The 20,757-nt window shown below is 39.5% G+C and overlaps 1 protein-coding gene across 7 annotated transcripts in view; it reads left to right on the top strand.

Moving 5' to 3' along the window:
• UTRN (utrophin) overlaps window positions 1-20,757 on the top strand; it is a 504,353-nt gene that overhangs the window by 361,979 nt on the left and 121,617 nt on the right. For all 7 annotated transcript variants that reach the window (XM_087425184.1, XM_087425188.1, XM_087425183.1 and 4 more), the window contains one exon: window positions 18,776-18,905. In XM_087425184.1, the coding sequence (XP_087281310.1) occupies window positions 18,776-18,905 (130 nt within the window). The remainder of the gene's footprint in view (window positions 1-18,775; window positions 18,906-20,757) is intronic.

A 20,757-nucleotide genomic window follows, 5' to 3' on the forward strand; every position in this document is an offset into this window, starting at 1 on the left:
AGTGGTGTCTTATCCTCTCTCTGAGGCCCCTTATGTTCAGCCTGTCTATACAGAGTCATTGAACCTAGCACATGGGCTCAGAATGACCCAGTTTCAATTCCCACCTCCTCCGCTCACTGGTTCTATGATCTAGGCTCTGGGATGTATCTTCCAATCTCTTCAGTTCTGTTTCTGACCATCAGTGTGTATAAACCACTTAGCATAGCACATATAGTAAGTGCTCAACAGGCAATAGCCGTTGGAGTTATTGTTTTTTCTTTTTGGTGAGGAAGATTAGCCCTGAGCTAACATCTGCTGCCAATCCTCCTCTTTTTGCTGAGGAATATTGGCCCTGGGCTAACATCTTTGGCCATCTTCCTCTACTTTATGTGGGACACCTGCCACAGCATGGCTTGATGAGCAGTGAGTAAATCCACACCCGGGATCCAAATCTGTGAACCCCGAGCTGCCGAAGTGGAGTGTGCGAACCTAACTACTACACCGCTGGGCCAGCCCCTGGAGTTATTCTTTAAACCAGGACTTATATTTTCCAGTATATTTTTAATTTTAGTTGCTCCATGTCCGCATTTGTCTTTTTCCTTAGATTCATTATGTTTGGGCACTCTAAGTTTTGATATCATAACTTACATTTATTGTTTTAGCCTATTGGTGGCTTAAAAGATGACTTAGACTGCTCAGGAAATGGGCTGAAGTCATTGAAACAATATTTTTGGGAATTTATGTAGGATAAGATATGAGTCTAGAAACTGGAAGATGATTTATTTCTTGTTCTGAACAGAAGAAAAACAGCTTATCATGGAAAGGCCAAGCCTTTCTGCGTTCACTACCTTTAGTTAACTTATCAAAGGTTAATAGGCAAATTATAAACATTTAACGATGAATCTAATTACCTTTAAAAGCAATATTTGAATGTTACCATAATTTATGAGTAAAAGAACACAATTAATATACCTTATCTTACGTTTGTATTTGCGTGACTTTATCCCGAGTTCGGTCTGCTTTCACTGTCACAGATAACTATGGTAAGAGACTCTGGTGTCTCAGATTAATGTGTGCCGTCACCTCAGATACATAGGGGTTGGTTTATTCTCAGTCTTCTCATCCCCATGTATATTTCCATAGTCTGGTCTTTTATATGTGCATCAGTGATTTGATGACACTTTTTTATAACCATTCTTTGATAATGGGAGTGCCAGTCACTTCATCATCCACCCATCCATCCATCCATCCATCCACCCACCCACCCACTGACACTGTTCACTGAATGCCTTATGTGTTGAAATTGATGCAGAATATACAAAGGGCAATAAAGCACAGCCTCTGCTCTTTAATTACATATTTTAATAATTCCTATACCTAAATGCTCTGTGTTTGTGGCTGTATCCAGAAGGAATATTATACATTTCAACGTTTAGGCTCTGAGACTTCCAGTTAGAATGATACTGCAGGTCATGCCTCAAAGAGTTTCGTCTGCTCACACATCTAGCAATTATTGATAAAATGTAAAAAAAAAACAGAAAACCAAATATGGCAAAGTTGGGCTCCAAAATACAACAAACATTCTACAGACCAGAAACAAAGCAGAAAAGCAAAGTAGTTAGTACGGTTGATGCTGCTGGAAAAATGTCACAGTCCTGGGTGATGAGGAAGAGGAAAGCCCCACAGCAAAGTCTCTGCTCAAAATCTTACAGATGGAAATGAGTGACTCACGGATTGGCATCATTTCCTTCTGTAATGTAAGTGTCTCAGGAACTGATATGAAAAAACGTCAGTGTATTTTGGACCCTTAATTAAATGCCTTAAATGCTTTAACTTTCTTAGATGTTTTAACAAGTGACTCAGAACTTTATAGGTTTTCAGCAAGAACAGTAATAAATACTTTGCTCAGTGCTTTAACGATGCATACACATAGGCAGACTCATTAAATAATAATAATAATAAGTTAAAGGGCCTTGATGGTAAAGTATTTGGCGTGGAGCCTGGAATATAGTAAAGACTCTGTAAACCGTGGCTGATATCTCCTCCTGTAATTGCTGAGAATCTGTCTTGATAGTTTTGATCATTTTCATTTCGTTTAAAACTGTCTAGGCTCTATGAGTTGCTTTAATGAAATAAAAGCATATTAATACTCGTTATTTACCATCTAATACAGCCCAGCAGAACTAGCTCCCCTTGCTATCTAGGGTTAACCTGTTAAATTAGACAGAGGTCACTTACAGGTATCAGTTTGTAAACAACACAATCATATTATTTTTTTTCTCCTCTAGGTATATTTAATTCCTTCAAATGTCAAAATAAATTACTGCTTTAAAATATATAGTGTTTCTAATGAGTGTTTTAGAATAAATGGATAAAGTTAAGTTTTCCCATCTAATGACTTAAAATTTTGGTATCATTTTTAAAGTTTTATGGAAAATGAGGTCACTTATATGCAGCTTCATTTTCAAGAGTGTGAGATTATCATTCAATCAACAATTACTTAGAAAGCACTTACAATGTATGTAGTGTTTATTTGTAAGGTTCTGAATTTACTTCAAACACTTGAAGATTGGATAAAACTGCAGATGCAGTTTTTGCTGTTCAATTTGCACTGCATTTTCATAACAGTGTAAATATTAAGTTATGTCTCTGTCGGGCAGTTATCAGAGCTGTAACACCCTTTCTCCAGTAAAATGCATGTTTGATTTTAGAAAAGGAAATCACCAAGAATAATTGAAAGTGTTTGGGGGCCAGCCTGATGGCACAAGCGGTTAAGTGCGCATGCTCTGCTGCAGCGGCCCAGGGTTCGCTGGTTCGGATCCCAGGTGCGCACTGACGCGCCGCTTGGCAAGCCGTGCTGTGGCAGCGTCCCATATAAAGTGGAGGAAGATGGGCATGGATGTTAGCCCAGGGCCAGTCTTCCTTAGCAAAAAGAGGAGGATTGGCAGATGTTAGCTCAGGGCCGATCTTCCTCACAAAAAGAAAAAAAGAAAGTGTCTGATTTCGTTATGATTCCTTGTAGGTTTGTCCATTCCCTCAGGGTTACTCTGCCCTTTGCTTAACTCAATTTAATTCCTATATTCAAATCTCATTGTATAAGATTTGGGACGTTTGACTCAAACTGAATTGCCAAGATAAGCCTGCAAACTTACCATTAAAATAACAAATTTGAACATTGTCTTTAAAACAGCAACACCCTACCATTAAATTTAGGCTGTGTGTGTGTGTGTGTGTGTGTGTGTGTGTGATATTCTCCCTACTCAAGTAATCTGAGACTCTGCTTGCAAGCCTGTAATTTCAAGGTCTTGCTGTGTTATGAAGTTACCTAATGTGGGAAATTGGCCTTTTTCTAAAAATTGATTAAATTAATTTCCAAATTCCCCTCCAGTTTTGGCCACCTGTGTTGACTTCCTTCTTATCAAATGCATAGCCCTCTAAGGTCTCTTAGTAAAGCTGTTAACCTGTGCAGACGTGAAGGAGCAGTTCTCTACATGAGCCCACGCCTACCTGCCACACTCCATTTAGTAGTCTGCAGTTGAACTTGTCTCCTACACCTGATAGGTCTAACTAGAAGCTCATCCCAAAAGACCATAGGATATCCAAGTTTAGAGGGAGAGGCAAGGCAGCCTAATAGCTGTCACTCTCTGGTGGTGAAATTAAGAGTGGACAACAGGGGCTGGCCAGTGGCATAGTGGTTAAGTTCGTGTGCTCCACTTTGGCGGCCTGGGGTTTGCAGGTTTGGATCCCGGGCGTGGACCTACACACTCCTTATCAAGCTGTGCTGTGGCAGGCGTCCCACATACAAAGTAGAGAAAGATGGGCACGGATGTTAGCCCAGGGCCAATCTTCCTCAGCAAAAAGAGGAGGATTGGCAACAGATGTTAGCTTGGGGCTAATCTTCCTCACAAAAATAAATAAATAAATGAATAAAAGTTATTAAAAAAAAAAAAGAGTGGACAACAGATGTAGGCAAGAAATAGAGGTCTGTAAAACTAAGCGATTACAGTCCAGCCCTTTCTTCAGCCCATTCCTAATGAGCTGCCTCTGGACGTATTTAGCCCAGAGACAATTTCATTTATGTAACAGTTCATTTATTAATCAGGAAACTTCTACGTTGCACCTGATGTTTGCCACATCCTTGCTAGGTCCTGGGCGTGTATCAGTTCATAAGATGTTTTTGCTCTCCCAGCTTTCACCATCTAGCAGCAGACACAGGCTGCAAAACAAGTAATTACAGTAGATATCAAAGCACTGTAATGTGAGCATGAACACACAGCCAGGGAGGCACCGATGAATCCTGATTATCTGTCCTTGGGAAGACTGGGTCAGGCTCCGCAGAGCAAGTAGCCTTTGAGCTAGAAAGAGACCTTGGAATAAGAATTCACTAAAGAATGTTATCAAAACTCCTGGAAGGAAAATCTTCCAAATTAGCCATGGCATGACTTGGAGTATGCAATACAACAATAGGTGTTGCTTACTTCCTTTTCTGATTATACTTAGAATAAGGCTGAAAGAGAGAGAAAAGACAAGATCAGCACCTAGGACCGTACCTGACAATAGTAGATACTGGCTATATTTGCTGAATGAAGGGATACGTTTCTGTGTGCATGTATTTCAAAGTGTAGGGAAGAAGACCGTTTTGTTACTGTGAGAAGCTGGAGGATTCCTGTCTTAGTTTTAGCATTCATACTTAGTATTCTGATTCCGGCATCATTTTTTTTGTCAATGGGGTGGAACCAAAATGAATTTATATATTAAATGTTCATTTAGGGACATTAACCAAAACTTTTAAAGCACTAAGAAGGAGATTTTTTCTTTTTATTTCATCTCCATACCAATGAAAAGTAAGCCTGTTTTATTTCTCTTTTTTTATGTAGTTTTATTAGTGCTATCAAATTTAATGACTCTTCTGCCCTTTTCTGCTGTCATACTATAATGACTTCAGATCCATATATGCTGATTTAGCTTTGCAAGGAAGTTGGGAAAAAAAGTAAATTACATTCTAACAGATTCTCCTTATGTTTGTATCATTTATTTTTGCTGCTTGTATTCTTCAATAAACAGTTAAGTGCTGTTTTGGAACCAAAAGCTAAGGAAGCCTGCTGTACCAGCAGTACTTCTATTTGTTATAGGTCAGATGCCTTGCATCTAGGGCCAGCTTCATGGGTGTGCTCTCATGCGATCAGCGTCACACGGGGTCCGCTCTTAGAAGGGCCCTGCCCTTGGTTTAATGCTCTGCTGCCGCCATCTTGAAATTCTTAGTACAGTTTGGACGAAGGACCCTGCAATTTCACTTTTCACAGGGTTCTGCAAATTATGTAGCCAGATCTGCTTGCATCAAGAAGAAAACCATTAATATATAGGTTTTTTTTGTGTGTGTGTGAGGAAGATCAGCCCTGAGCTAACATCCGTGCTAATCCTCCTCTTTTTGTTGAGGAGGACTGGCCCTGAGCTAACTTCCGTGCCCATCTTCCTCCACCTTATATGGGACGCCCCCACAGCATGGCTTGACAAGCGGTACGTCGGTGCGTGCCCGGGATCCGAACCCGTGCGGCCAGCAGCAGAGCGCGCGCACTTAACCGCTACGCCACCGGGCCGGCCCTATAGGTTTTGACATACATAAAACAACACTTTTACAATAATGAAAGCTTCTTAAAACTTCCTTCAAGCATCCTCTTTCTCTTGAAGTGAGTAAGCCATCCTGAGCCCCCGCTCTCGCTACATGCCCCTCGTTGTAACTTGTCGTGTCTCTGTTAGTTAGTGTTGGCTGGGTTGTGACCAGTAGTCCATTTTTGGTCCTCCCTTTCCTGTCAACTCACCTACTTCCTCTGCTCTGTCTCTTTACTTAACTTCTAGAACACCACTCTGTCCTGATTTTCTTCCCACCTCACTGGGAGCTCCTTCTCAGACTTCTTTGCTGGTTCCTCCATCTTTCCTCAGCCTCCTAAAATTAGGATGTACCAGGGGTCGGGCTGTGCCAACATCTTTATACCCATTCCCTCCTGGACTGATCTGGTCTCCTGGTTTTACATGCCATTTATATGCCAACCACTCCCCAATTTCTGTCTGTTTACTTGTCATCTCTACTTGAGAATCTAGTAGACATCTCAAGCTTAATATGTCCAAACTGAATTCCTGAACTTGCCCCTCAAACTTGTTCTGCTGAGTCTTCCCCATTTCAGTTGATAGAACCTTATTCTGATTGCTTAGGTAAAAAATAATAATCACCTTCAATCTTGTCTTCCTCTCATATTCGGTCTGTTAGGAAATCTTGTTGGTTCTATGTTCAGAATATAGAATCTGGATATGATTACCTCTCACCAGCTGTTGGGAGCCACAATTATCAGTCTCTGTTATTCTCAGCACAGCAGCCAGAGTATTCCTATTCCAGTAAATCAAAACTCTGTAGTGACTTTCTATCTAATTCAGAATAAAAGCCACACTCCTCAGAATGGTCTATAAGACCCTACATGATCTGACCTACCTCTCACTCAGACCTTGCTCACCTTATTTTTACTATTTTCTCTCTTACATACTGGTTTCAGCCACGCTGGTTCCTGGCTGTGCCTTCAATCACAGCACCGTGCTGTCTTCTATGCCTAGTATGCTCTTTCCCTGGTATCCACGTGGTCATCTTCATTGAGCTGAATTTTTAAATCTTTAAGAAAGATAGTAGCTGGCTTAGAAATGTAAGCACAATCTTTTCTCAACTCCACTGATTTCAAATGTTTGCTCTATGGCGTCTTCCCAATGAAGCCTACTCAGATTTGTCTACTTGAATTGCAACCCCCGTCCCAGCATTCCTAATCTCTCTTACCTGTACTACTTTTTTCTTTTTCCATAGCATTTATCATCTTCTAACATAATTACTTATTTATTTTCTATTGTCTCTTTGGCTACGCATGGCACTCTAGATGCTCAATAAATGTTTGTTGAATGTTGAATGAATGGAATACACCCAAAGGGAACACATCCTTTGATATGAATGTTCTTTTTTTCTCTTTATCTCTCTATAATCCTTTTTTTACTTGTTCATGTTCGAAAGAATATTACATTTAAAAAATATTTCTACTTTAAATTGCTGAATCTTTAATAAAGATAATGGCTGACTTAGAAATGTAAGCAACAATCTTTTCTCAAGAGCTAGAATAATTTCCATTACATGACATACTTAAAATTGTAAGAAAATTAATCAATGCTAATATATATTATGCCTTAATATTGTAGTCAGTTAAGAAGTTATCCTTTTCCCATCTTAATACTGCCTGAAATTATTCAAGTAGAGAGTTGGAAAGATTCTTTGAAGGGGGGGGGAGAATTGGCATATCTCTGATTGTTGAGAAAGCTTTTAAAATATAACTTACTGTTTTACCCTTACGTGCTGAATACTGCCAGATTCTCCCTGTGTTTATGCTTCTCTCTTGTGTAGAAATTTGACACCTTGAAAGCTAAATGAGGTAAGATTCCTCACAAACAGAGGGAGTAACTTAACCATATGGAGTCTGTCATTCAGTAAGATTGTTATGTTTTACATTTCATAAATAAATCTAGCTTTAGAGAGGTCATTGAAGTAAAATATAATGGGAATGCTTAATAACTGCTAGAAATATAAAAAGTCTGCTTCTAAAACACATTTGCAATTCTTAATAATGCTGTTCTTTAAAAGTAGTAATTTGTTCAATGATAAATGAACTGGATTCCATTCAGCATTCCTTTCTTAAAAGTATAATTTTTAATTATGAAAAAAATCATGTTATAGATTTTTTAAAATAAAAAGCAAAAAAACAGCCATCCTTTTATCACTGTAACACAACCATTTCATTTTGCATTATTTCCTTTTGCATATTCACCTTTTATTCAGGTTTAATAGGGCACATGGTTTTTTTCCTGTCTTTTTCACTTAGATCTATGTCATGCCTATTTCTTCATGTTGCATGTAGTCATTATCACAATAATTTTTCAAGCTTACATAATGGTCCCTAGTGTGCCCATACTGTAAGGAACCTAAATATTTTCCAGGTGTTAAATATTTAAGTTGCTTTCATTTTTTTAAATCATAAATAATGTTATAATGAAAACTTTTGTTTGTAGCTTTTTCTGGATCATTTTTTTTAGGATATATTCCAAAGACGAGATTCTCATTTCACACAATATGAACGTAATAATGACTCTTGATCAATTGCCAACCCATTTTCCCAAATGATTGAACCAATTTTCCTCCTCCAGCAACATATGAAAGCGAAGTTTCCCTGCACCCTTGCCTGTGATTTCTCATCCTTGTCCCTCTTTCCTGTGAATCTTGTATTGTTGGCATTAAAATTGCTGGTTTTCCATGGCAGTATGGGAGTTTGGAAGGCAGTTTTAGGATGTCAGATGTCTGACTCAAGTTTGTCTCCCAGAGAAGGAAGAGAGCTGGTTGGATGTGTTTGATTTAGTTTTGCCTAGAAGGATAGGGGAAAAGATGTTCATTGTTTGTTGGACTGGTCATTTGAAGAAATTTGGTGTTTATCTCAAATTAGCATATGTGATATAGACTGGCTAACCATTTTTACCACCGCAGAGCTTTCTTTGCTGTTGTATTCTGGAACAAATTGACTCACAAAAAGACACTACTTTTATTTGTTTGCTTTCTAAAAATCTAAAGTGACGTTAAGAGGCTCGCAACATAATTTTATGCTTACCAAACTTTTGGCTTAATCTTGTAGGATCACATAATTCCATTTTTTTCATAATTAAAGAATTTATCCCTAAAGAGTTAAATTCAGTTGTCCCTACTAACGGAGGGTTGGATACTGGTATTGGTCATCCAAAGCTGTAGATGAAACAGCTAGAACTTTCCTCCACGAGTAACAGTGAATAGAGGCTGAGGAAAGAAATTTGGTCTTGGAGAAGAGCTGAGAATGGTGGTAAGAATTTAAATTAGCGTCATTTTAGTAGTAACTAGTTATTCTATAGCACTAAATAGTTTCAAAATATGTTCACATTCAGTCTCCCCTGTGAAGTTAGTAGAAGGAGAGATTTTGTTGTTAATGTGCAGAGAAGTTACGAGACTAACCCAAGGGTTCGTGGTGGGTGAGGGTGTGCCTACGTGGTGTGTAGTGGATTGAAACACAAGACTTTTGGCTGCAAATCTCTATCTGGTTTTACTACACCACAAAACAGTTTTTTAAACGTCTCCTTATTCTTTCATATACAGATTCATTGAGTTTCTGCTCTACCCTCTGAGGCGTAGATGTGAGCTTTCAGAGAAGGCTCAGTCTGGAGTAGGAGTCAGGTTTGCAAAGTGGCCAGGACAGACACATGTATTTAATGCTCCAGCAAAGCATATGCCAAGAGCCGAGAGACACGGAGGAGGGAGGGTTGGCTTTGCCGGGGAGCCAGGTGATATTTTCACTGATGGTGGGGGTGTATTGGAGCTGGGTCCCTAAAGAGTCAGGAAGGATGACCCTCGTGAATCTCTGACTTTGACCAGTGAGTGTCATTGAGATTGCTAAGAGTGCGCACAGATATTGTGTCCTGAGGAATAACTTTTTCTGTGAAGGGCTATAAGGAGAGGCTCCTTCCTCCTCTGCTGCTCAGTTATTCCATGCTGCTTTCTTCTACACACCAGCTTCATACGAGCTTCTCCCATTTCCCAGTTTTCCTTCCTTGATTCTGACATTTTCTTTCAAGTCAGTTTACTCATTTCTTCATTCATTCACCCAAGAGATATACCGATTGCTCAAATCTAAATAATGAGAAGGAGCCAGCCATTGAAGATTTGAATCAAAAGTTTTCTGGATTAAAAAGGCCACGAGGAGGGAAAAGCTCGGCATATTCCAGGAACAGAAGTAAAGATCTTGAAGCTAGAAATTAGGGTGTGTTCATAGTGGAGGTTGGAAAGCAGGGAAGGTCCAGATCTTGATAGGAAGTTTAGAATTTGTTCTAAGTGCGCCAGGGAGCCATTGGAAGGTTTTAAGCAGGAGAGCAACAGGCTCTGCTTTATTTATAATTTTAGTATTATGATCTAGAAAATTTTGAGAAAAGTGCATCCCAGTGAACTTTGGGACTTGATAGACAGACAGTTTGGATGATGGCATTAGATTAAAGAAAAGAGAGGAGACAGTTGTTATTGAAGAAGACGGGGTGACACCAGGATTTGGTACACACCCCCTTGTTTGCATTTCTTCTCGCCTTTTCTTGGTCCAGTATGACACTTGCCAGTTTAGGGCAGAAGGGGATGGCAGGGGTTCCCCTCGTGCCTCCAGGTTCTCTCAGACCCTGTTTTCATGTCAGGAGACTTGCAGGATCCTGTCTGCGTTAGTGCTGCCAGGAACATCTCATATTACTGCTGTCGGCCTGGCAGAAACTCAGCTGTTACAATGAGCCGATGCCATGTTCACGATGAAAATGAAGACCAGCTGATTGACTTGCGAGACTTTCTGACTTAAGCAACGCCAATCAGTTCTTTATACTTGCTTATCCCTTAATCCCCTGCCCTTCCCACTAAATTATAGCAGGTCGGGAGAAATGTTCCCAGACCATTACAGGAGGATCATTGAGAATCTCTCTAGGCGTTTAAAGTTGAACAAGGAGTGGTTTACTCTGCTACCTGGCACTCGTAGGAACACCCATAGCCACCGAAGAGCACCCTGAGTTTGAAAGGGGCAGAAAAGTGAGAGGAAAGGAGGGCTCTGCTAAGGGGGGTGTTGGACTCATAGAAATTCTGTTAAGAATGAAGATACCGTGATTTTAGTAGTTAAATTCTGATATTCAAATCAGGTCTTCATGAATCTGACATCCCGGGGTTTCATTTGGTTTAAATGAGCAAGCAGAGGGTACTTCACAGGGAAAACAGTGAGAGCCTAGGTTACCTTACCTGTTTATTCTGTTTTCTTGAATGGCTTTTCCCTTAATCATCTTTAACGTAATTCCAAGTTCTTTTTCAACATATAGTTCACATGTTTTTTAGAAGGTTGTTTGTGACCCCCTCCATCTCTCCCTCCTCTGTATATTTCCTCAGTGTCCTGTTTGTACCTCTCTCAAAGATTTGTGGGATGTACCCCATTCTAACATTCTTCTGTCCTCCTCCTTAGACTATAAGTTCCTTAAGGATTGGGACCATGGCTTATTAATTGCTGTCTCCTCTTGTGCCTGACATATTTCCTTATAGATTGTATAAATTTAATATGTGTTTTAAAATTTTTATTTTGGTGGAAATCTTTGTTGGAAAATTCCACTATACACTGTCATGCCACCTGAGGATGGGAGAGAAGTTGGACATTTTCTGATGGCCACAGGACAATCATTGTGCTCTCCGTTTGTTTTTCTTGACTCTTGAGGCATCTGGGACTATATTCTCTTATATTAAACACTTCAGAGCAGGCACTTTTAAGATGCAATTTCAAATTTAGTATTTGAAATTATTTTCTATCTTCCTCCTTGTTACAGCTGATCGTGGTCGGCTGCTTGTAGGCTAAGGCTTCACTTTATATGCACTTGTCTGGGAGGGGGATTGAAGTCTTTCCAGCTGTCTACTGGAATGGAAGATGCGTAAGCTTTGTGATAGGTTGCTACTCAGAGCACTTTTAGGTCAATGGCCATTGAGTCAGCAAGCCAGATGTCTACTGTATGAATATGTGGTTACTAGGTGCCTCTCCTATCAACCACAAAGACTTATTGCCCTCTAATTTTTATAATATAAAATATATTTACAGAAGTGGTTACCCTCGTCCTTTGTTCACTCAGCTCTGACAGTGCCACCTGCTGTGCCGGGCAAGCACTGCCCTCAGGGCCTTTGCACCTGCATTCTCCCTGGATTGCTGTTAGGCCAAATATTCTTATGGCTGGCTCCCTCACTTCCTTCAGCTCTTTTATCAAATATCATTGTCTTTTAGATGCCTTCCATGACCAATTACGTCAAATATTACCACCCCCATGCCCACCCCAACTCTCCCTTTCCCCTTTATTCTGTATGGTCAATTGTTATAATAACGTATCATGCGTCTCTGTATCCAGCCCCTTCTGCAGAGGATCATTGCTATTCCCTCTTATCAAGAGATGCATTCTGTTTCTCCATTCTCTTGAATCTGTGCTGGCCTTATGACTTACTTCAGACAATAGAATGTGGCAGAAGTGATGTGCAAATTCTAGAGCTGCACTGTCTACTATGGTAACCCTTAGCTATAGGTGACCATTTATATTTAAATTAAATCAATTACAGTTAGATAAAATTTAAAATTCAACTGCATTTGCCATATTTCAAGTACCGAGTAGCCATAAGCAACTAGTGGTTACCATATCGGACAGCATAGTTTTAGAACATTTCTGTCATTGCAGAAAGTTCTGTTGGACAGGGCTGTTCTTGAGCCTATGCCTTAAGAGATTTTGTAACTTCCACTCTGCCCTTTGGGAACACTAATTGCCATACTTTGAAGAAGCACGGTCCAGCCTATGGGGCAATTAGAGACCACATAGAGGGAAACTGAGATGCTCCAGCCAGTAACCAGCAATAATTTCCAGACACCTGAGTGAACCCATCTTGGACTTCCATCCACATTCAAGCCACAGATGACTACAGCCTCAGGAGGAATCCCTGGTGGCACCAGCAGAAAAGTTGGTCAAATTGCCAATCCACAGAATCATGAAAAATAAATTGTTGTTGTTTTAAGCCAGTATGTCTTAGATGGATTTGATATACAAGAGTAATAACAGATATAACCTTCAAACTGATGGCTGCAGTAGTTTTGGAACTATGCCCTATACAGTTGCCTCATGAATTAGGATGTGGAAAAAAAGGGGAAGATGGGGTGAGCCCATACCACCCCTTTCAGTGAGTTCCGTTCCTTGTTTATCTAGAGAGAGGAAAAGTCATTTGCTATTAATTAAATAATGATCAACAGCAAAGTATAATACTTAGTATTTACTAGCCGATAGATGATAGGAGAAAACTAACTTTGCGTCAAAGAATTATTTACCAATAATTTACAAAGTAGATAGTTCAAATAATCGAGAACTAACTGGAATCTATTATTCTAATTTAGAATAATCAGATTTGGGGGACTTTGTTATATATTTTGCTCTGCCATATTTTGGAACCTTATATAGTATTTAATTCTGAAAGCATTCCTTTCTTTGTTCATTATTCCCCAAGCATTTATTTAGTGCTTTCTGTATACATCTAGGCAGATATGGAGGAGAATTGTAAATGATTAAGATATGAGCCTTCCTCTGGAAGAACTGACAATTTAATGGAGGAGACAGATGCGTGGTCACAATATTGCAGGATGAGCTGTTATTTTGTGTGTGTCCCCCCCCCCCCCGCTTTGTGGGGGTAAAGGTTAGAAAATAAACATTACCTAAAGGATTTTTTTGGGAGAAAGAACAGAATTACTGTTTTATTTTAATAACAACTTTATTGAGATATTATTCCCATAACATAAAATGTACTCCATTAACGTGTACAGTCCAGTGGCTTTTAGTATATGCAGAGTTGTACAACCATTGGCACTATCTAGTTTTAGAATATCTTCATTACCCCAAAAAGAAACCCCATACCCATGAGCAGTCACTGCTCTATTCTTCCCCCAGTCTCCCCAGACCTAAGCAACCTCTAAACTTTCTGTCTAGAGACTTACATATTTCATAGTAATAGAGTCATGCAATATGTGGGCTTTTTTGTCTAGCTTCTTTCACTTAGCATAATGTTTTGAAGATTCATCCATATTGTAGCATGTATCAGTATTTCATTCATTTTATTGCTGAATAAGATTCCACTGCATGGATAGACAACACTTTTTTTATCCCTTCACCAGTTGATGGACATTTGGGTGGTATCCACATTTTGGCTGTTATGAATAATGCTGCTATAAACATTCATGTACAAGTTTTTATGTAGACATACACTTTCAGATCTCTTGGGTATATACCTAGGAGTAGAATTGCTGGGTCATATTTTAACTTTATTTTTCACATTTTAAGGAACTGCCAAATTGTTTTTCAAAGTGGCTGCACCATTTTATTATTTCACCAGCAGTGAATGAGGGTTCCAACTTCTTCACATCCTTGGCAATATTTGTTACTGCCTAAGAAGAGAATTGTTTTGAGTGAAAATATAAAGTCATTAAAATAGAAAAAATTCCAATTAGATTATGTTATGCTTATTTAAGGCGGCCCATATATAAGTCATGTGATGTTAGAACCTAAAGTTGACTGCCACTTTGTAGCTCTGTATACAAAACAACTCTGTTGGAGGTTAATTATCTTATCATTAATGTTCACCAGGTGGTTAGGAAATGCTGGTTTTCTTTTATGTCTAATTGAGAGGTAAAGGGTGGTGAGATGATTATATGTGTAATGCTGTTGAAAGTTAAACCCATTTCTGACATGAAATTAAGTATAATTGAAATCAGACAAATTGAATAACAAAATTAAATTTGCAAAATAGAATATGAACAGATACTATTAAATGCACGCTGTTCTCTAGGATATTTGAGTGGTGAGCTGGCATTAGGGCTCGAGCCCATATTTTTACTTACTTGGCGTGGGTCCCCCCTGCCCACGCTTGCCTCCTCTACTTCCCTACCTTAGCATCTCAAAGGCGTTCTTGAGACATTCCTCGCCAACACCCTGTGCAAAGAGGATTGTTTTATGATGCTCTGGAGTTTAATGTGGTCAGGAAGGAAAATAGATTCTCCAGTCCTGTGGGCCTTTCTCAGACTCAGACTTGTTTTTTATAAATCTAGGAGACTTGATTGTAAGAAACAAAAATATAAGTCTGACAGTCACTCCCGCTAACCTTGTCCAGCTCACCAGTGGCTTCCCAGTGCCCATTATTGCTTAAGTCTGGGATGCTTAGAACACCACAGTGGTCTTTGTGACTTGATGTCTGCCCGTCTCTTCAGCTTCGGTTGCTGCCACGTGATCCACACTAAATGTTTGTAATCCCCTGAGCGCACACACTCTCACACACTCTTGTTCTCCTGCCAGTGTTGTTTCCTCTGCTGGGAGTACCCTTCTCTCTCTGCAAGACTCAATTTAGACACCTGCTCCCCCAGGAAGCATTTCAGGGCCCCCTCAGCTCTACTAGGTCCCAGGCACAGCACTGATGTGGATGCCTTGTTTACCACTGTGAAAAAACCAGAAACGGTCCTTGTCTTTGTGGAGCTTACATTTTATCTGAGAGAGACCGACAGTAAACAATAAACATAACTAAATACCTGCCTTGCCTAGTAGAAGATGATAGGCATGGGAAATACACAAATAGTTAAGCAGAGTAATTGGTTGTTGTTAGTGCTGTTGAGTCGATTCTGACTTGATTCTGACTCCTAGCGACCCTGTGGACAGCAGAAAGGAACCCTGCCTGGTCTTTCTGCGCCACCCTCTCACCTTCCGGTGCTCTAACAGACAATGCTCTGCTGCTATTCATAGGATTTTCATGGCCAGTTTTTTCAGAAGTGGGTGGCCAGTTCCTTCTTTCTAGTCTGTCTCATCTGGAAGCTTTGCTAAAACCTGTGCACCATGGGTGACCCTGCTGGTATTTGAAATACCAGTGACACAGCTGTCAGCATCACAGCAACATGCAGCCACCACAGTGTGACAACCGACAGATGGGTGATATGGTTCCTTGACTGGGACACGAACCCGGGCCACTGTGGTGAGAGCACTGAATCTTAACCACTAGACCACCAGGGCTGGCAGAGTAATTGTGAAGGATGGGAAAGGTGAGTGGGTGGGCCCCACTGAGAAGACTTCATGGGATGAGGGAGTCTGCCATGTGGGTACCTGAGGAAGGAGCTTTCCAGGCAGAGCCAACTGCCAGCCAGTGAAGTTACCCCTTGTGAGAGCATCCGTGTTCAGTTGATAAAATTCCACCCATCGAGGAAGTTGACAGGTTAGTTTTCCCAAGTATCCTTTCTGTAGACAAATATATATTTCCACTTGGATTTTTGTTTTGTTTTGTTTTTCAACATGAACCACACGCTATCTGGTTTACAGATTATTTTAGAATCTGTCTAGCTATTGATACCCATATGTCCTATACGAATTTTCCCTACATAAGTTAAACTTTCCTTTTCTTTCTTTATTTCTTTTTTTTTCCTTATAAATTGTTTTGATGGAAATGGAAATAGGAGAGAAAGAAACATTTGGATTTTTGAAATTCTAGAAATAGTTTCAAGACAAATCTCTCCTTTGCCATCTCCCTTCCCCACACCCCTACTCAACTCATGTTTTGTGGACTAATAATAATCCAGAACTCCCAATCAGGAATGACCGGACACCTAAATCATAAGGCTCATGTTACCTTCTTTCTCCACCAGAAGATGTGGATTCACCTTCTATGAAATATATGCCCCGTAATCATTTTGTGTCTCCAGAGGTCCAGTACTATTTCTTTTCTTCCTTCTCTGAGTCACATTCCCTTGTGTTCTGTGTTTTCTCAGGTTTTAATTTCTTCCCACATCATTGCCTGTTGGTGTGTCCTACTTCGTCTTTGGTGCTAAGTCTCTAACTACTGTCTATGAATTCTTCATCCTATGTCATAACCCAGAGCGAGGAGACATCCTTCTAGCTCCTTCATCTTCTTTTTGGGCAGCCTGCATTAAATAGGCACATTCCTGGTACTTCCCTTTCAAAAGAAAGAAACCTAGCACAGCCCTTGCGCATCACTTTAAGAACCTTTATCATTCCCACATTCACTGGTGAGATTTGGGCTTTGGGGATAAATCCTCTGGACCACTAAAGTTTTTAGAAATAATTCTGCTATGTTACCGTTTGTTGTTCACTGCTGTCTTTTAAGCAACGTGTTTTTTCATATCATTATTTTATATTCCCAGGTGGCTTTGGAAGTAAATCCTAGGAGTATTTTTATTCATCTGGAGCTTCTTGCTCTAACAACACAATAATCTAAATTACGAGAATTGGGGGCCAGCCCCACGGCATAGTGGTTTAGTTCGGCGAGCTCCGCTTTGTGGCCCGGGTTCACGGGTTCTAGATCCTGGGCATGGACCTACACACCACTCATCAGCCATGCTGAGGCATTGACCCACATACAAAATAGAGGAAGATTGGCAACAGATATTAGCTCTGGGTGACTCTTCCTTACCAAAAAAAAAAAGAATTGGCTCAAGATCTGTCATCAGAAACTTTATTTCCACATATCAGAAACTTAAAATGTCAGAAGGGCATCTTGTTTTCCTGCAATGTTGCATCTTGGGACTTCTTCACAAGCTGTGTTTCTTAGATAGAGATGGTAGAGAGTTTGTCACATTTACCCCTGACATAATCATTTCATGTTTGTAGGCGATAATTCATCTGGGAATTTACTGACTTGTGCTTGCTTCACAGTCTGTCTTTGGTTATATAGATGCTAAGAAGAACACATAAATGGAGCTGTCGATTTTAGAGAAAGTTGTATTTTACCCCCTATTCTGTACTTTATTACTGGGGCTAAATTGTGGGTTGGTGGTTTTTTGTTGTTGCTGTTCACTTTTATTCTTTTCATTTAAATTTTTAATCAAAGTAATCATTTTACATAGTTTAAAAGTCAAATATTTACAATGCTTATCGCAAAAAACAGCATTCTGTCACTCCATCTCTCCCTTCCCATCCCTCCCCATCCCTCCCCACCTCTGATGGACTCTTTCAAATTTATTACCAGTGTTCTTCTGGTGTTTCGCTCTGTTTTTTTACATCAGATGATTATTCCGGTATTTCTAGATTTTTTTAATTTTTACTTTATATTTACTGTGGAAATTGAGGATTTAGCCCACGAATATCCTTTGACTCCTACATGGTTATATCAAATGCTATTAACAACAATAGTTATGTTCTGAAGGAAAGACTTTCTTGATTCAAAAATACTATGGGTGCAATATGTTAGAAAATAAAAAACTGAGTTTTCATAATGCATTGCCAGGGAACTGCATTAAAAGCAGAATATTAGAGCCAGGAGGCGTTTGTGTATATAATTTTAAGAGGATAACAATATTAACAACAATTTTGATTTAGCTACAGCATTAAAATAGCACCTAAGAAAATCTTCGTGTATTCTTGTCTGCACTAGTCACTGAATGAGTTTTGTTGTTTTTAAACCCCAGTCAATTAGAGTCTTAATCACAAAGCATTTTATAGGAGCAGGGGTGAAAGTTTAACCCTACTTGAAAGAAGAAAAGTACTAAAGACAAACTCTTCTGAGAATCATAGATTTGCATGAAAAGCCTCACAAGGGAAGAATTGTAATTGCCTCAGCATGAGAGATGGAACATATTTTAAGATAATTGGAGCCTGTCTTTTATGTGTTTTCTTTGATTTAGTTTTGATTTCATGTCCTTCAATTTGTTTGTATCTCTTAATTTTTTTTCGTAATATTTCTAAAGAATGTAAAACACTTCTGAGCATCTCATTACCACTTGTGAAATTGCCTTCTTCTGGACCATTGGATGCAATTTTTTTTGGCAGTCAGTCTTATATGAAAAAAGTATCTTTGAACAGGCTGTTCTATTTTAGCAATCTGACAGCAGTGATAACTGTACATTCTGTGGAAGTTCAAATACACTGTAACAATTTCCCTTAGGTGAATATTGTAAAGATTTTTTTTTTGCATGTTTAAGTTCTACAGGAATCATCTCCTTGCTTTTATACATGTGTTTCATCATTCATATGTGTAAAATTTATATTTTTACTTCCAATCTCGATTAAATACTGGTTATTAGTCATTCCCTTGACAAGTGTGGTCAGAAGGGGTCTAACTGAAGATGTTTTGTGACTTGGTGAACACACTAGGTTACAAATTCAACTTTTGCTTCTCTTTGCAAAGGCCCTGAGACGTGAATTAAAGGAGAAAGAGTATTCTGTCCTGAATGCTATAGACCAAGCTCGAGTTTTCCTGGCTGATCAGCCAATTGAGGCCCCTGAAGAACCAAGAAGAAACCTACAATCAAAAACAGGTGAGATTGGTTTCTTTAGTACATCATAAGAACACATGTGAGGAGAACAAAAACCTGACATCAAGTAGGAAATTTCCTTGGAGCATTTCAGGATCTGATATTAAAAATTTTTCTTCTAAGTATTACTTGAACCAAATATGTCATTATTTAACAAATATCTAGATTCTTAAATTTGAAAATGAAATGGCTGTATACTTCAATGTCATTATTTCAATAGGACATTAACTGCAGAAAAATTGATTTGTTAAAAAACACACTGAAACTAAAAGTAATTTCTTTAAGAAATAAAAATGGACGTTTCTTATATTTAAATTATGTAGTAAATAGTTGCGAGTAGAAGAATGGTATTTAAAATACAATAGTACATATATGAAACATTTAAATATCTGTAAAGTAAGATTGTTTTAAACTTCTGTTTTTCAAGGTTAGTTTTTCAGGTAAGGCACTCAAGTGCCTTTCTTTTACAAGCAGACAATGGAATTTATTTAATTTAAAAATAACAACCTGAACTATTTGTGTACTTTGGCTTAAAATCGAAATGGTAACTACCTTACTAGCAAATAGCAATATACCACGTAGTAAATTTAAGAGGTGAATTTTGGGACCAACATACATCTTTATTATGATTTTTCATTGTTGGCAATAAAAGAATTCTGATGCGTTTTTAAAAGTAAACATGGCATTCAAAATATTTGTCCATCATTCACTTCGCATAGTAAAAGCAGACCTGTAAGACTGCCTCGTGCTGTATCCAGCAGGGTAATCCACGAGCGTTTATCACTTGTAAGGGAAGTAGGGTTGGAAAATGCTTTGACTGTAGCCGGAACTGGATCCAACATTTGGACAGGTACCCATTTTCCTCCTCAGCCTTTCTCAGGGAAGCTCTACTGCAATCTGAAGACGTTTCCCTTCAAGGTCATGATTTTCTTGAACATTTAAACTAGTTTCATCTTTTCTCGCGTTAGTTTTTATTTTCTGCTGGTGGTATCACTGTCTTTCCAGTCAGCCTACTGGGGACCTAAGTCATTGTTGAGTCTCCACCTTTCAGCAAACCGTGCAGTCTGCAAGTCACTCACAATTGTTATTTCTATCTTTGAAGAATTATTCCTTCTGAGTACTCTGTTTTTAAATTTTTTTTTTTTTATTTTTCCCCTAAAGCCCCAGGCGATAGTTGTATGTCATAGTTGCACATTCTTCTAGTTGCTGTATGTGGGACGCGGCCTCAGCATGGCCGGAGAAGCAGTGCGTCTGTGCGCGCCCGGGATCCGAACCCGGGCAGCCTGCATCGGAGCGCACGCACTTAACCGCTAAGCCACGGGGCCGGCCCTGAGTACTCTGTTATATATATAATATAAACACACACATGCACACAACATACACACATCGTTCTTGAGTGGATGGGTCACGAGCTGAGCAGTGCTGGGTTTGGGTGGGAAGTGATTAGATTCAGGGAAGAGGGGTGACCGAGCCGGGGCAGGACCAGCAGCAGCAGTGGCACAGCAGTGAGGGGCAGAGTGGCTGTGTGTCGGGGGAGTTGGCAGAGTAGCCTGCCTTGAGGGTCAAGGGCTTGTGCCTGGACAGGAGGTGGGAGTGAGGAGCTTGTATGTGCCGTCTGGTTCAGATTGCAGAGGACCGAATCATTCTGAGTTAATACAGCAAGAAAAGAAGGCGCCATTATAGTTGCCTCTTTTTGTTTTTTTTTTTTTGAGGAAGATTAGTTCTGAGCTAACATCTGTTGCCAATCCTCCTCTTTTTGCTGAGGAAGATTAGCTCTGAGCTAACATCTGTGCCCATCTTCCTCTATTTTATATGTGGGCACCACCACAGTGTGGCTTGATGAGCGGTACGTGTG

This window comes from Ceratotherium simum, chromosome 38, assembly GCF_057802395.1.
Source record: "Ceratotherium simum simum isolate JZ-2026a chromosome 38, ASM5780239v1, whole genome shotgun sequence".
NCBI classification, from domain to species: Eukaryota; Metazoa; Chordata; class Mammalia; order Perissodactyla; family Rhinocerotidae; genus Ceratotherium; species Ceratotherium simum.